General features: G+C 43.4%; 1 protein-coding gene and 1 pseudogene across 5 annotated transcripts in view; both read left to right on the forward strand.

Annotated features, from left to right (window-relative positions):
• The window catches only part of KIAA0825 (KIAA0825 ortholog), a 473,150-nt gene that overhangs the window by 34,132 nt on the left and 421,161 nt on the right, over positions 1–17,857 (forward strand). For 4 of the 5 annotated variants that reach the window (XM_088444682.1, XM_088444683.1, XM_088444681.1 and 1 more), the window contains exons 3-4: positions 8,548–8,713; positions 9,892–10,540. In XM_088444682.1, the coding sequence (XP_088300808.1) occupies positions 8,548–8,713; positions 9,892–10,540 (815 nt within the window). Of the gene's footprint in view, positions 1–8,547; positions 8,714–9,891; positions 10,541–17,857 lie in introns of those variants that run through there. The other variant, XM_088444685.1, reaches the window with a different exon arrangement.
• On the forward strand, positions 15,465–15,639 carry LOC148508371 (U2 spliceosomal RNA; annotated as a pseudogene).

The following is a 17,857-nucleotide window of genomic DNA, read 5'->3' on the forward strand; positions in this document are numbered from 1 at the left end:
GTGAGGTATTCTTTTTCATGAAAGTGCTCAGCGTTCATGAAAAGACTGTTTGATAATGAGAAGATATTCGTTTCACTGCACTTCATTTTGAACTCGCTCATGCTTGGAGTTTTCCTGAAAAGGTCTTTTCTTCACCTTTTTCTATAGTGTTTTCCAGCCCACCCACCCTTAATTCATTTTGAAGAGGCCTTCACTTCATGTTAAAATTGGTTATAGTCAATAAAATTTCAGTTTTTTTTTTTTTGTGTGTTGTTTATTTTATTTTCTGTGTTAAATCCTCACATTGTAATTGAATGCCTTCTCCACTATCCATCTAATTAGTTTATTTAGTCCATTTTACTAAATCAGTAATTGATAAGCAGTAACATTATATGTAATGTAAGACGTGCTCAACTCTCCTTTTTTACAAATCTATTGCTGCACATCTTTTACCCACAGTAAAAATAGGTAGTCGTCTTTCATAGTTTCCAACTTACTATCTTGCAATGAATTTAGTAATGACTACTAACACTCGCCAGTATATCGTTGACTATTTTTATTTTTAAATTACTACTAGCAAAAGAACCTGAAAACTCAGATTGCAGCTTGTTTCTCTGCCTTTATACTTTTTTTTATTTCATCTGCATTATATCAATGTCTCTTTGTCATAAATCCATAATATAGCCTGCTCTGGCAAGCAGAAAGGAACTATGGGCTCGATTCAGACCTGCTTGCTAGATGCGTTCGCACGCAGCGAAAGAATGCAAATCCGCGATCGCATGGCATGGCATTAGCACACCCACTATGTCTTGGCGTGCAATCGCGGTGTGTATGCAGACGCCCACCAGCCTGTCTTAAGATGCCCACTTATGCACCTCATCTGCAGGATGTGTATGCAACCATCGGTAACATCGAGTACCATCAGCAGCGATCGTAGCACTTGTGGCTGACCATACCCTTCCACAAGCACTGCGAGTGAATTTCAACAATGTGACGCTGTGTCTTAAATATGCACGCCTCTTAAACGGCGTTAATACGCTCAGGCACGCCTGCGTTCGCACCACCACTCTCCCATTTCTATCGACCAATCCACATCACCACCCATAAATGGCATTTCCTGTCACTCATTGTAGCGAGTTGTCTATGCACAGCGAGCGAACACTTCCCGATCGCATGGACTAGTTCGCGCATGCGCACTGCGATGCGTACGGAGGTGCAAATTGCAAACATCGGTTGGCTGCGTGCGAACGCAGCCTAGCGAGTGTGTCTGAATCAGGCCCTATATACCATATGTAATGCTGTACACCAAAATAGGGAGTTCTAGTGTGATATATCAAACTATAGTTTACTTGCTACATTACCTATGGAGGGACACCTTTAATTTCTCCAGCATTGTGTGCATTGAACTAAGGGCCTGATTCAGACCCGGTCGCAAGCGCTGAACGCTCGCAACCGGGTCGATGGTGGCCCAGAGCGCATGCGTACGACGGAGCCGGCTCCGTCGTGCGCATGCGCGAGACCCGGATAGCGATGGGTAATCCGTCGCTCCGGGTCTCGTACCAAAGGGGGCGTGCTGTCGATGTTGAGTGACAGCACGCCCCCTTTGGTGGGCGGGCCGGGGGGGTGGCTGGCCAGACGGAGGCGTTCCCATGAGAACGCCTACCGTCTGGGGGCGGCCCCACTGAGAGAGCTTTCGGCTCTGTTAGAGCCGAAAGCTCTCTGGGGCTTGCGGCAATGAGACCCTACCACAAGGGTCTCGTCGCAAGCCCGATGGTTGCGATGGTCTTCACCATCGCAACCATCTTCCTGGCCGCTCCCTATAGCTGTAGGTGGTCACCCACAGCTATGTGAGCGGCCAGGAGGCCGCTCTAAAAAAAAATAGCCCGGCCCTGATTCAGAGCGAGTGCTCTGTCAGAACGTCCGGCTCTGAATCAGGGCCTAAATGCATATATTCGCTCATGTAGAGAGTAGTATGTATCTATGGCTATACGCTTGATTTCAGGTGCCACCAGAAAGCACTTGCGCCTTGCACTACCCCTATCCCTAGTGTACAACTCTGTTGAACCCGCAATTCCTTGCCTTGGTAAACATATCCTGCTTGTAAATGCCCCACTGCCACCAACGTATGTCCCTTCATCCGCAAGTAGAGATGTGACTGATTTGCTAATGACTCTGCGTAGCCCATAGTTGTGTATGCTCGGCTATGGAACATGTACAGTGTGAAAATCTACAAGATACGTTTGCAGAACATACCTGCGTTTAACTCTGCATTGGCCCCAATATATTCCAGTCATGATCTCCAAAGCATGGACAACAAAATACAGCAGTTAACAACCACCCTCCACCCTGTGACCATGCCCCCAACTTATGGCATACCTGGATCCTCAAACAAAATCCTACCCCAACTACACTAAACTAACTAACATCCCAACCCAGAAAGATGAAGCAACTACACCATGTACCATAAGGCCATGGAACATCCAGCCCTGAATCAAGGGGTGTTACAAGTCACGGTCACAACTTGAATCCTTCTAGCAGGTTGCCCTGACCGGACCAGGGGCCTCATTCAGAGCCGCTCGTAAGCGGCCGCTCGTTCGCTCCGAGCGATGTTTGCCCAACTGCGCATGCGTACGGATCTTTATACGCATGCGCGAACCAGTCAGTGCGGTCGAAATTCATGTGCTCGTAAAATAGCGAATGCCTGATAATTTGAGTGACAGAAAGAGGCGTATGTGGGTGGTAACGGGGGAAGGTGCTTGAAAACGGGGAGTGGAGATCCGAACGCAGGCATGCTTAAAGGTCAAAATGGGTGTTTTATGGGTGTGCATAATTAAAACAGCAGCGTCATTGACCACGTCACTGGGTTATTTTATAGTCAGAACTGCTCGCAAAATTGTGGTAGGAAAAACCAACCCCAAGAATAGCGAGCAGTTCATACCCTGGTCGATGTACTCGATTAATCTAATAAATAGCGGACATGACGTAGGATGCGAGCGGCCAGGGGGCGTATTTTTTCCAAAAACGACCGCAAGTTTGGTTCACTCGTTCAGACCTAAAGGCGTGGACAGACCGCAAAGAGCGAACGGTTGATTTGAATAGCCACCCCTATTTTCGGGACGAGCGAGCGCTAATTGCATCCGGCTCTGAATCAGGCCCCAGGTTACTTCAGTTGTTCCTGTTGCTAGGCAATCGGCACGTCACAGGAAGTGATGTATTCTACAAGTTCAAACCTTATTGGGACTTCAGCATATTTATACTCACTGGACTATTGCAGCTGTGTCGACTATAGAGTATCTGTGAGTTCCCTCGGCTTGGCTGTATAGTCAGGTTGTTCCTGTTTTTTCTTCATGATACTTCTTCCATTCGGCTTCCCAGCCGCACCAAGCAGCCCCCGTGCTGCCATCTGTTCATCAAACCTCCACACTGCTTTTGAGTCGCACCAAGCAGCTCCCATGCTGCCATCAGTTCATCAGCTTCCTAACGGCAATTGCCACACCATCGGCACTATTGCCACACCATCAGCATAATTGCCGCACCATCGGCTCCCAAACCGCTGTCAAAACCAAACAGTATTCTAACGGCTATTGCCGCACCATCGGCACAATTGCCACACCATCGGCTCCCAAACCATTGTCGAAACTAATACTAATGGCCATTGCCGCACCATCTGCACTATTGCCAAACCATCTGCACAATTGCCGCCATGGAGCCATCTTATTTGGTCAGATGATAGCTTAGTTGGCTAGTTGTATGACAAGTTGCCAGGTGTATGGCCAGCTTTAGTGTTAGAATCACATAATCATTTATTTATTTTTTTAAAAACGGATTGAAAATGGACCATACAACATGTATCCATTTGCAGAACATGCCTAACATAGGGCCTGATTCAGAGATGGGCGCATTGCCGATGTGTATGCAGTTGAACAATTATCGTGATCTACGAGTTGCACTGCGCATGTGTCAGGCTTCATTAAAATTGTCGCTTTCAGTGAGATTTATTCGCAACTGGATTGACAGGCAGGGAATGTGGGCGACAATGATTGGAGGGTGGTGACTCAAACGCAGGCGTGTCTCAACCTGTGATTATGTAGTAGTAAAACTGGCTTCGGCATCTCTGTTTCCGCTGCCATTCTGAGTAACAATAGGTTTACTCAGAACTCCGATACTAATCGACTGATCGGTGATCAGTGCTGCTTCTTTGTAGCAGTTGTTTGGATTTGCAAAACCACCAGTGGGCGTCCCCATACATATCCCGGTGGTACTGATATTTGCATATTTTCGCACATCTGCTGTGTACAACTTGTTTGCATGTATGCAATTTCGTCAGCGCCTATGAATTTCCACAGTTTTTCTGTATAAGATTGATAAGTTTACTTTTTCCACCTATTCAATTTGCATGGGATACAAATTAAGCTATTTGCTCACAAAACCTCTCCCTCATTGCAACGCATTGTAGTGTTCCCTCTAGCTCCAGCGGGAGGCAGGGCACCGGAGCTAGAGAGGGCATGCCCGTGCGCGCGCCGAAGGCGCGTGTGCGACCGAGAAGGGGGCGTGGTCATCTGAAAAGGGGGCGTGTCTATAAGACGCGTCCCCTTTTCGTCACTCTTGGGGGCGTGCCCGGCAGTTACGGACACGCCGGGCAGCCCCCAAGCCCTGCAGACAGGGAGAATAGATGCCGGGCGCATGCGGTGACCGGGTCACCGCATGTTTCTCCACCCGCGGGACACTGCATCCCGCGGGTGAGAACGGCTCCCGCAGGCTGTGAGGGCCGGGCGCTTTTTGCCCTCCTCCTGGAGGGCAGGGTGCTTTTTGCCCTCCAGAAGGAGGGCAGGGCGCCGCGCCCCACTAAAACAGCTTAGCGGGAACGCTAGCATTGGTTGCATACTAGAAATTAGGTTTAATTAATTGCACGTGTAACTTTCTCACGTGTGTAGTGACTTATTTCTTGACTGAGGGCCTGATTCAGAGATGGACCCTAATGCAATCACAGCTGCGATTTCACACAGAACGCTGCTGCGACAATATGCTAATAGTTCCAAAGCTTACCCGAGCATAAGGATGCCTGCCGCTGCCTTCTCCCCTGCTGATTTCGGCTGCCCTGCTCTAGTCAACTTGATGTTTTGTAAAAGTATATGGTCTACAGTCTTGTAATTTTATGTTGGCAAGACATCCTAAATTGGCATTAATATCTACTAATATCCTAATAATATGTGGTCAACTATCAAATGTACTTTTACTTTAGTCCTAAGTATTGAAATGAAATATATGTTAAAACCAACTCAATAACATATTTGTCATGTAGCACTTGTATCACTAAATCGTACAATAGAATAAATAAAAAGTATTTATGTATAGATTTGACTTTTTGCTTAAAATGGATCTGTGTATCCATTTTAAATATAATGAACATTTTATTCAACATTATATTACACCCATGTTATGTTTTTATGCTAATTATTGGACCAAAAGTGTCTGACTAGTTTACCTATTTGGAAAAAACAAGCAAAAGAAACTTTATTTGGCAAGCACTCCTTAAACAGAAAATTAATCTAAAACGTAACTTTTAATAAGATGAGTCTAAATGTAATCAGATCTCATGGATCATCCAGCTCACACATACACACATGAAAACACATTAAAAAAATGAGACAAAACAACAAAAGATATGTGTAAACACAAACTAACACATCGTATTTCTGAATCATCTGATTCGATACTAAATTTAATCAATGAAGGGTAATACAGATCAAATAAAATAGATCATCTCTTGTAGGCGAATATATAGGCAGTGTGTAAATACAAAGGTGTAGATCAAATCTTCAGATACCAATATCCTGAAGTAAAGCAAATGGAATCTATAGGTGGCAATAGACATGAATACCTTAATATCTTATAATTAAATCCCACAAGTGGGGAAATATTGAAATAACAAGGAAGGTCGGGGTATAGATCTAATTTTTTAATGTTTTCTTGTGTGTAGGTGTCAGCTGGATGATCCATGACATCCGATAACTTTTAATAAGATGAGTCTAGAAGTAATGTTTTAGATTAATTTTCTGTTTAAGGAGTGCTCGCCAAATAAAGTTTCTTTTGCTTGTTTTTTCCATATATTCTATTTCAACTCTCGCAAGCACCGCCACTACCGCATTACTCAGGTTACTTTCCCCATTTTATGTTGATATATCAGAGGAATAGTGGTTGTTAATATCCTATATTGTATCTCACCCTATATTGGTTTTGCCTGTCATAACTCATATTTCCCTTTTCCTTGTTTGTGCATAGTTTACCTATTTACCTTTTACTTTACTCTTATAAAGTAGTGACATTATATGCAGAGGAGGTGATACATTAAACTTTGATTCCATTAAATTTAAATCAATATGCCTAATTTCTCAAGGCTTGTGAAGTTTATTGATTGAAAATAAATAGTGTGTATGTGAATATATATATATATATATATATATATATATATATATATATTATATACACACACAGTATATAGAAAACCGCACACACTTCTCTTACAGTAAATCTGGGTGCTGTAGTCACATAGCAAAAATGCACCCACAATGCTTCAGTCCCAAAGAACCAACAGAGACCAGCACTCCACCTTAATAAAGTGTGATTTTCTTACTTTATATCATAGCAGCCTTAAAACAGCATAAAGCCGAATGTTGACAATAAAATACAGCAGCAGCATATATTTCACGCAAGTGTTAATACTTATCAAAGTGCCCCATGCTCAATTCAGATGAAAAAAGCAGCATGATCCAACAGCTGTTTTAGTGGTACAACCACCTTTCTCAAGGACCTAGGGCCTGATTCAGAGCCGGTCGCTATTTGCGGTCGTTCGTTCAAAAAAAAGGGGTGGCTATTCAAATGAACCGTTCGCTCTTTGTGGTCTGTTCACGCCTCTATGTCTGAACGAGCGAACAAAACTTGCGGTTGTAATTTTGAAAAAGACACCCCCTGGCCGCTCGCACCATACGTCATGTCCGCTATTTATTAGATTAATCGAGTACATCGAACAGCTCGCTATTCTTGGGGCTGGTGTTTGCTACCACAAATTTGCGAACAGTTCTGGCTATAAAATAACCCAGTGACGTGGTCAATGACACTCCAGTAGTAATTATGCACACCCTTAAAACGCCCGTTTTGACCTTTAAGCACGCCTGCGTTCTGATTTCCACTCCCCGTTTTCAAGCACCTTCCCCTGTTACCACCCACATACGCCTCCTCCTGTCACTCATATTAGCGGGCATTTGCTATTTAGCGAACAAACGATTTTCGGCCGCACTCCCTGGTTCGCGCATGCGTATAACGATCCGTACGCATGCGCAGTTGGGCAAACATCGCTCGGAGCGAACGAGCGGCCGCTTACGAGCGGCTCTGAATCAGGCCCCTAGTCCACACTGACAAAGAGGCCACTATAAGAGAGCAAGAGCTGCCAAGTGAAATAATCAGCTGGGGAGACTCACCTGTGTTGAAATCCACCGCCATTATATATACTGTATATAATATCATTTTGAATTTATGGCGATAGTCTTTATTAACAGAGACCTTCTAAGATTTCCTTGTTTTTCTCCTGATGGCAACACAAAAAGATTTGTTGTTTTGACCTGAAATTAAAAAAGGGACACGGAAAGTTGTCCATGAGAAAAACAGTCTCCACTCCAATCAGATTCTACTTAACATTTATGTAACACCTTCTAGAAGATAATAGCTAGAATCTGATTGGTTGCTATGGGCAAAATCTCCACTTCTAAAAACTCTCACTTTGGTATAATCATATTTGCCTACCTTTCTTTTCTCCTCCCCGGGAGAAGCCCGGGGAGGAGAAGCAGGTGGGTTGCGGTGGGGCAGGGCCTGATGGTCAGCATCATTCAGCCCCGCCCCATCGCGGTAAATTGACGCGATTGACTGACATTTAAATAGGGGATGGGCTAAATGACGCGATTCGTGAAGAAGTGGGCAGAATGCGGGAGAAGTGCCTACCCCTCCGGAGGTAGGGGGTTACCCGAAAAATATGGAAGCCTCCCGTGAATTCCAGGAGGGTAGGCATGTATGCCCTAAATATACCCCTAAGTGTCTGTCTCTGTGCTTTATCTATTGTCATGCCAAAACAGACTCTTTCCGGGAAGTGATCTCTGTTGAAATTCAAGAATAACTTTTCACATAAATGAAATAGGAACAGTAAAAATAAAAAAGGGGAAAACTTACATTTTGTATCAGTAAACAGGCTTACATCAATTTTTCTGGAGAGATCGGATAACCTGTATCAATTTCTTCATGGTATAATAACGATTTAGGTAGCGTAAGCCAAGAATGCGTTCGGACAAATGTTTTTTCATTGACTTGTTTCACTAAAATCGTCACTGTTTGGCTCCCTTTTGTCATACGTTACCTTCCTCAACAAATGCTCTACAGAATAGTGAAAACTGCATCAGAATCAGTCCAGTGGTTCTCGAGATTAGCCCGAACAAGCAGACTTCTACCACACACACATACACACCCACACACACTTTAATTAGTTTCTTAATATATTGTATATTTTGTGCTTTCATCTAGTATTGAAAAGTGTCTGGAAAACCTTAATCAAGAAGCGAGTGAAGGTTGTTCTGGTGAGATCCTCCAGAATAAAGTGGACTATCTCAGGTGGCTGCATAATCGCACTATTACCCGCAGACTGTCTGATGCGCCTCCCTCTGAAGTGATGGTGTTCCTAAAGACTGTGGTATAACACAAATTTTTATATCTACTAGTGGAGGTTATGAAGATCGCTTGGATCGCATGCGCACATTGCAAACATCAGCAGGCTGCGTGCGAACGCATCCTAGTGAGCGGGTCTGAATCGGGGCCTTAGTGCACCTTGGGTGCATTTCATAATTGCGCTGCAGAGTACATAAAATAAAAGAATAAGCTGATGATCTGTTGCAACAAACATAACGATCGCGCAGGTACCTTTTCTGACAAAAAATGTAGGTAAAATATTAAATTCCAAAAACACTTTTCAGCAGGATTAGAAAGTATGTAAATTAGATTGAGGGGTGTTTATATTACATTTTACCAGCATAATTATTTATTTATGTATTTCTATTCCGCCAGATTTGTTGACGCCACCATAGCCCAATTGCTTAAATGGATATCCACCCCCTCTGTTCAGGGCCGCCGAGAGAGGTCACGGGCCTGGCAACTGAGAGGGGGTGTGACCAAATCCGGTTAGGAGTGGCCAGGTCCTCTAAAAAGAAAAAGTTAAAATATTTTCCCAGACCCGCAAACCCGTGCCGGTGGCTGCACAGGAGGACATGTGTTCCCCTCAGTGCTGCAAAGGAGGGCAATGTTCCCCATAGCGGCAGCTGACCTGGGCAGGGCCCCTCCAACAAGCCCCAGTAATTTGTAACCACGCTCTGCGCCCCTGCCTCTGTCCACCATAGTGGGGCTTCTCCTTTCCCTTAGCACCCCTAAATCAATAACGTCATGTTACCTATGAGGTAGAATTACACAGGTACCTTACTTGTAATTTGCAATAACATTGCTAAGGTGTCTGGCCGATCTGAGACAATAGAACAGGGGTTCACAAGCACGGTCCTCAAGGCACACTAACAGTCCATGTTTTAAGGATAGCCTACTTGAGCACAGGTGACTTAATTAGTACCTCAGTTACTTTGACTTAACCACCTGTGCTGAAACATGGATATAACTAAAACCAGGACTGTTACTGTGCCTTGAGGACCGAGGTTGGGAATCACTGCAATAGACTGTTGTTTCTGTTAAAATTATATATTAAACACACTATTTAAATATTTTATTGATTAATACAAATGCATAGATGTGAAATTCTAAAAACAAAGCTTCATTGTGTGATCTCTGAAAACATTAGTGATTTAAAGTTGTCTTTCTTGTTTTGTTTAGCAACATTTTCTGAAGAACCATGAAAATCGGGAGGACACGGTTCTTCAATTTCTTATGGATCTTTCCAGTGAGTGTGCCATCATTTTTCCTTCCTTTCCCAGTGGAAGCTCATTTCATTGCACATCCCAGACCTCACTACACGCCATTGAAGATGACTCTACGATGGATTTGCAGGCTGTGTGGGACGATATAAGACTTCATTTACGTCGCCATCTAGTTGGTAAATTGCAAGCCCGCTTTGACACCTATAACAATTACTCACATATTCACTTTAAAGCCCGATGCTTACAGCGCCTTCTTTTTCTCTATCCTGAATCTGATGTTCTGGCTAAATATCAGAATATCCAGCAGAATTTTGTTGTTGAGCTTCTGCACAATTGTAACGAGAGGCACATTGAAAGTGTACTTGGGGCATACCAGAGGGCTATTCCCAAGGTGTTCATGATGATAAAAGAGGATTTGTTTGTGTTAAGCCGCGTTATAGACTCTTCATTAATAATTAAGTTTAGCAATGAGACTTTCTTTGAAGCCATCACTGAAGAGATGAAAACATTCTTTGAAATACTTTATGAATCCAACAATAAGGAGAAGCATCTCCAGCCAGCAAGACTAAACAAGAAGAAGCACAAGCAGAAGGTTCATGCCCTTGGTAAGTGGTTACATTTTTATCATACACAACACTAGAACCTATACTGGTGACATTTTGTTCTTCTTGTATCTATTTTTTAGTTGCAATGTTAGCAGAGTTCCTGACATTTTTCTGGTTTTCTATGTGATTGGAATGCAAACATTTCAAAAGAGCTCTGACTTCTTCAAGCCCCAACTACATGGTGTTTTTGAAACATAATTTATTTTTATTGTTGATTCATTAATTTTTTTAATGGATAAAGGCTTTTCAACATTTACAGATGTGACCTTATAGACCTATCCTTAATAGCCAAACGGCATGAGACGCCTGGCGCGAGTGACTCTGCGCATGACTCTACTTGCGCTGAGCGTATCTTTTGCCTCTTTTTTGGCCAAAAATGCAATGCGATGTGGCTAAGACACACCAGGAGTTGCACTAATTAATTTGATATATTAGCTGTGTGCGACTGAGTCTGTAAATGAAGCACAACAGAACTTGCTGTGGAAAAAAGCTGCTGCCACTTCATCGCAGCACTTTGTATACAGATTCATAGACTCTGATATACAAGTGTCGTGTATATAATTCAGGGCTTGACAAATTTTTCTAAAATCTAGGAGCCAGGATGAAAGTGTAGGAGCCAGACCACCGTCCCCCCCAAAAAATTACAGGAGTGAGGAGCAAGCTCTGTGTGTTATGCAGCCTTTATACACACTATACTAGTCCACAAAATGGTCACAGTTGAATTGATACAGTAAAATGGAGGCCCTCTCACTGCTCTGCACAGCTCCCCTGCTTCACCCCCACCCTCCAGTAATAACGGACCACATTTCACATAAAATAATGGTGCCAAAGAGTACAACAAAACCCCCCTCCCCTCGTGGTCACACCATAGACTCTACTACCGGAGAGCTCTATTGAGCTGGAGATAGTAGACAGCCGGGACATACAGGAGGATCGGCATAGACTGGGACAGACAGCAGTGATCAGAGCAGGCCAGGAAGGAGAGGAGTAGTTAGTGCAGGCTGGGACGGACACAGGCACAGCAGTCACCACAGGCGATACTCAGCTCATGCACTCCTGTGCATGATATGAACACCGCAATACTACAGGCATGAATCCGACGGAGCTGACGAGGATCTGCTTCCTCCCTCATTGCAAAATCTAGTAGCCAGGCAGCAAAATCTGGTAGCCATGGCGACCTGGCCCCTGGGATTTGTCAAATTAATCAGCACATCCTCTGGATGCGTCCTAGTCACTTCTTATTGCAACTAAGGTGCATTTTTGGTAAAAAAAAGAGACAGAAAAGACTCTGTCACAAACAGAGTCGCCCGGGACCTGGCATGCTGAGAGTGGCTATTTGCCGTGACCTGAGCAACAGTGTTTAATGTATTATAGACAAACTTTTTTCTCTAAGGTCTCCTTTTCGGCTACAGGTGGCAAAAACTACTGTAATAATTAATGTTAATCCTCTTTCCAAGTATTTTATTCATCTGAATTCGTAACACTAAAAGGGGGGAGATGTATCAACACTTCTAAAGCGTGGAGAAGGTGCCCTTGTCACGGATCCTGCGGACCGACCCTCCAGATACGCCAATCTGAGAATCGCCGCCCGTGACTTTTACAGGTTACCTCCGTACGTGTAAACTGGGTTACTGCCACCAGCAGAACAAAACTGTAATGCTAAAGCATGAGGTAGGATTCTGCTCTCACCTGCACACGCAATTATGAATACTTACAAAAATAGGTAACATGAGCCATAAGAGGCCTTTGGTCATAAAAACACAGGTCCAGAACTAGAATTAATGTTTTCATTCAAGAATATCTTCAAAGCTTAGTCACAAAAGTTACAATGATAACAATGTTAACAAGGAATCACAATTACTTGCAAGTTCAGAAATAAAATAAAATGGAAGAAACAAACAACTCGGACTTCGTCGACTTAAGTGGTTCTGGGATGGGACCGTCCCAATGGAGAATTCTGGATCATCTGTACCTTTCGATAGTCCCACGCAGAATGAACACTGAACCACAGTTGAATCACATGTTTATACCTGTCCAGGCACACCCCCTCACCCCCCTCTCTGGGTGATTTTAACCCTTGTCAGCTCAGTGTGTATTGTTCAGCTGGCTGAAGCCTCAGGGGTTCTTGTAATTATATGTTCAGCTCTTTTTAGAAGTTGAGAAGTGGGCTAAGTCAATAAAAGTGCACACTGATTAGGTGAGCAAACATACACTTCTGTAGACTGACTGTCTGTTGGTATAAACAACCATTCTTTGATCTCTGACCCTAAACTGAGATGTCCTGTAATTTACCTGGATATCTCTCATATGAACCACATACAATTGAACACATTTATGGCTGACGCAGGAATCTCTCTGGCTCAATTTCAAAAGGGAATTAGTTCAGAGGAGTCTTGTCACCTATAGACATACAAAGAATGCTACACAACAATTTACAAGGGAACGTTATACCAACACAGGGTTTTGTCACCTTTTCATATACAAAAGATGCAACACACCAATTAATAAGGGAAAGTTACAGGTTTCTATTAACGCAATATCATGTGCAGTTATGCCCATGCTGATGCAAAGGTATCTTTCCACGACAGCCCTTAGCAGCCAATCAGATTGTACCTATTTTATAGAATGTATAAGATAAATGATAGCTACAGTATAAGCTGATTGGTTGCTATGAGCAACTTCTCCACTTGTCTTCTTTAGAAGATTTCATCGACCTCTCCTATAATCACATACTAAAATTAGTCACTGATGAATCTGTGTCCTCCATCTCTAATGCAAAATAATGACACGCTATTAGGAAGTTGCGGTGGCACATTAGAAAAGAGGGATATAGCCTAAAGTCCCCCCATCGCCTTCCAAGGTGCATCCTTGCGTTTTGCAATGTTGCTCAAATAAGTATTGATCAGCCTAATAATAGCGTTATTTTCCTGTATATATGCTTTTAACTCCAGTGTGTAATGTTGTATGGACTAAGCATAACATAGAGGCCTGCAGCTGGTGATTCCCAGGCAGCATAGAATATGCACAGTGGTTCAGAGCTAAGGTGGGTTACTTACGAAGCAACCCAGCACTTTTGATCTTGTATATGCTCAATTTCTCCTTCATCCACTAGGGGACACTGGAGTATACACAATGGGGTATAGACGGGTGATGAGTGGAGCCTGGCACTTTAAATTTCTTCAGAAGAGTAGCTGGCTCCTCCCCCTCTACACCCCACCCGAAATCAGTTTAGTTTAAGTGCCGAGGGAGCCGGAGGCAATTACAGGGCTGTCCTCAGCCATTTTTTCTTATTTATTTTTACTTTTATATTATTTCACTTCAGCAGGCAGACTGCTGGCTGCGCCAGTCTGCTTGCAGCGTGGGAGCCTCCGGTAGACCCCGCCACAGCTGCTTGCGACTAGTGTCTGGGGCCACAGAGTTAATGGACCCTGGGTAGATCCGCCACAGCTGCCTGCGGCTTGTGTTCGGGTCCCCACATGCCCACCGCTCACCGGCCGGCCACGCAGTGGTGAGTATTCCCAACCCCCCTTGAGAAGGGGGGTGGGGATGCTAAAAGTCGCGGATCCCCCAGCCCAACATAGTGGCATCTTGCGGTAGGCTTATTCACAGCTCCCTGGACATAGAACAGCAGTACATGCTGTCGTGTGCATGCTGTCAAGTCCTTTTCTCTCTGCCAAGGGACTCTCCATAACATAATGCCGCTTATATTATTCGGCATACTGTAGGCTCAGTGGGAGCGATGGCGGCTCATCGCGGGCTGGGGAAGGAGCTTAAATGTGCCGCGGTTTTCCCTCTTAAGAGTACCGGGTTGGGGGCTTCATCTGCAACGGTAACTGCAATGGTTGCAACTCCCCATAGCCCTGCCATCAAGAGGAAAATTTAAGCTTCAGTGGCTCTGCAGGCTAATGCAGCCACAGCACTTGCCCGCGATCTGTATGCAGAGACATGCTCGCCCCGGACCCCTGCCTCTCTGAGTGGTCCGTGCCTTCTGTCAGCACGGGAGGCCGCTGACACCCAGGTCACTAGTGTCCCATGAGCCCAGCACAGTGCCCGGCTCCCAGACGACCATTACAGCACGCTGTACACAGACGCCCGCCTCTTCAGATTCCAGTAAAAACCAGTGGGAACTGCAATATATAAGAGGGAAAAGTGTTGTTTGTCCCTGCAGCACAGTCCTCAAGTCCAGCGGCATCTTCAGAGAACCTCTATGCTACAAGTTATAACCTTCCTTTTCTTATAAAGTGTTAGGGGTTATATTAGATTATATGGTATATACTGTTTGAATCCCTTTTATTCAGTTGTGCTGCGTTAGTGCTCGCTTCGGCAGCACATATACTAAACAAGAATGTCATCTTAAATGGCGAACTGTTCCATATTAAAACTACACGTTCCACAGCCCGAACTCGAGTGCAGCGGGCTAATGCAGCACTCCAGTCACAGATGCAGCACATACAGTGTAATGGTTAGCATTACTGCCTCACTGCACTCAGGTCATGGGTTCAATTTCCACTATGGCCCGATCTGTGTGGAGGTTGTACGTTTTCCCTGTGCTTGTTAGGGTTTACTCGGTATACTCCTTTCAAGACTGTCAGTTCAAATCCCACCTAATATGCTTTTAATGGAACAGCCTATCTTAGCATCCATATCGCTCATTAGCTCACACTAGGTTGACTATTCTAACGGGCCCTGGAGTACTCTTACATGGAGAGCGGCGTATATGGGTACAAAGATCCCTTAGTCTAATACTATTAAGCAGTATGTATTCGCAGACGATGTAGTGGTTAGCATTTGTGAGTTACATTGCTGATATTGTGGTTACTCCCGCTATGGCATTGCGTGGGTTTCTCTGGGGCAGCATACATGCCTATAATATATGGACTGAGAAATTAGACAGCGTCTTGTCTAGTTGAATAATACAGGGGGCATTATATACAAACTTGTGAATATAGTGCTATGTGTTCCTTTCAGTTTAATATCTGATTTGCCCCTATCTGGGGGCAATATTTGAAAGGAATTTTTTAGAACAAGGTAAGAGCTTGGTCTTTCCACTCCACACATTGACCTGTTATTACAGTACTTCCAGGCCTGGTGCACCACATACATACAGATGTTCTTGGCATATTTGAAACCGAAGTCATGTTTGAATGTATGTGTATATATATATATATATATATATATATATATATATATATATATATAGTCAAGTACATAAATATTGGGACATTGACAGAATTTTCATATTTTGGCCTCTATTCACCACCACAATGGCTTTGAAATGAAACAAACAAGATGTGCTTTAACTGCAGACTTTCAGATTTAATTTGAGGGTAATTACATCCAAATCAGATGAACGGTGTAGGAATTACAACGGTTTCTATATGTGCCTCCCACTTTTTAAGGGGCCAAAAGTAATGTGACTATCAACTCAAAAGCTATTTCATGGACAGGTGTGGGCTATTACCTTGTTATTTCATTATCAAGCAGGTAAAAGGTCTGGAGTTGATTCTAGGTGTGACATTTGTATTTGGAATCAGTTGCTGTCGACTCTCAATATGAGATCCAAAGAGCTGTCACTATCAGTGAAACAAGCCATCATTAGGCTGAATAATCAAAACAAACCCATCAGAGAGAAAGCAAAAACATTAGGTGTGGCCAAATCAACTGTTTGGAACATTCTTAAAAAGAAAGAACGCATCGGAGAGCTCAGCAACACCAAAAGATCCTGAAGACCACGGAAAACAACTGTGGTGGATGACATAAGAATTATTTCCCTGGTGAAGAAAAACCCCTTCACAACAGTTGGCCAAATCAAGAACACTCTCCAGGAGGTAGGTGTATATTTTGTCAAAATGAACAATCAAGAGAAGACTTCACAAGAGTGAATATAGAGAGTTCACCACAAGATGTAAACCATTGGTGAGCCACAAAAACAGGAAGACCAGATTAGAGTTTGCCAAACAACATCTAAAAAAGGCATTACAGTTCTGGAACAACATCCTATGGACAGATGAGACAAAGATCAACTTGTACCAGAGTGATGGGAAGAGAAGAGTATGGAGAAGAAATGGAACTGCTCATGATCCAAAACATACCACCTCATCAGTGAAGCATGTTGGTGGTAGTGTCATGGCGTGGGCATGTATGGCTGCCAATGGAACTGGTTCCCTTGTATTTATTGATGATGTGACTGCTGACAAAAGCAGCAGAATGAATTCTGAAGTGTTTTGGGCAATATTATATGCTCATATTCAGTCAAATGCTTCATAACTCATTGGACGGCGCTTCACAGTGCAGATGGACAATGACCCGAAGCATACTGCGTTTTTTAAGGCTAAAAAGTGGAATGTTATGCAATGGCCAAGTCAATCCCCTGACCTGAATCTGATTCAGCATGCATTTCACTTGATGAAGACAAAACTGAAGGGAAACTGCCCCAAGAACAAGCAGGAACTGAAGACATTTGCAGTAGAGGCCTGGCAGAGCATCACCAGGGATGAAACCCAGCGTCTGGTGATGTCTATGCGTTCCAGACTTCAGGCTGTAATTGCCTGCAAAGGATTTGCAACAAAGTATTAAAAAGTGAAAGTTAGATTTAGGATTGTTTATTTTGTCCCATTACTTTTGGCCCCTTAAAAAGTGGGAGGCACATATAGAAACCATTGTAATTCCTACACCGTTCACCTGATTTGGATGTAATTACCCTCAAATTAAATCTGAAAGTCTGCAGTTAAAGCACATCTTGTGTGTTTCATTTAAAAGCCATTGTGGTGGTGAATAGAGGCCAAAATATGAAAATTCTGTCAATGTCCCAATATTTATGCACTTGACTGTATATATATGTGTGTGTGTGTGTGTGTGTGTATATATATATATATATATATATATGTGTGTGTGTGTGTATGTATATAATATATATATATATATATATATATATATATGTAGACGAGAGAGCACACTCTAGCTTCTCCACACAGTTTGCTTAAAAAAAAATATGTTCTGTTATATATGTATATGTTTGTATATATACATCTCTACGGAGCACTCTCTGATTACTGGACTGCATTGTCGGTTTCTCCCTGATCCATTTCCTTTAACCACAGAGTTCTTCTCCTTCTTGGAGTATTGAGAATCTTTGCACTGTTGCGATCCCGTGAGTTATAGACCTTGGTCTCTTGGTGGGAACATGCATGTTTTCACTAACAACTGTGCTAGTGTCTTCGAGGTTTATCCACCTATGTTGGATGGACTGGTCAAACAATATACGGATATTCTGTTTCTGTGTTTGTTTGTATTCTTCTTCCTAGAACACCTCGTGTT

Source organism: Taudactylus pleione, unplaced genomic scaffold (genome assembly GCF_031769625.1).
Source record: "Taudactylus pleione unplaced genomic scaffold, aTauple2 ptg000370l, whole genome shotgun sequence".
Taxonomy (NCBI): Eukaryota; Metazoa; Chordata; class Amphibia; order Anura; family Myobatrachidae; genus Taudactylus; species Taudactylus pleione.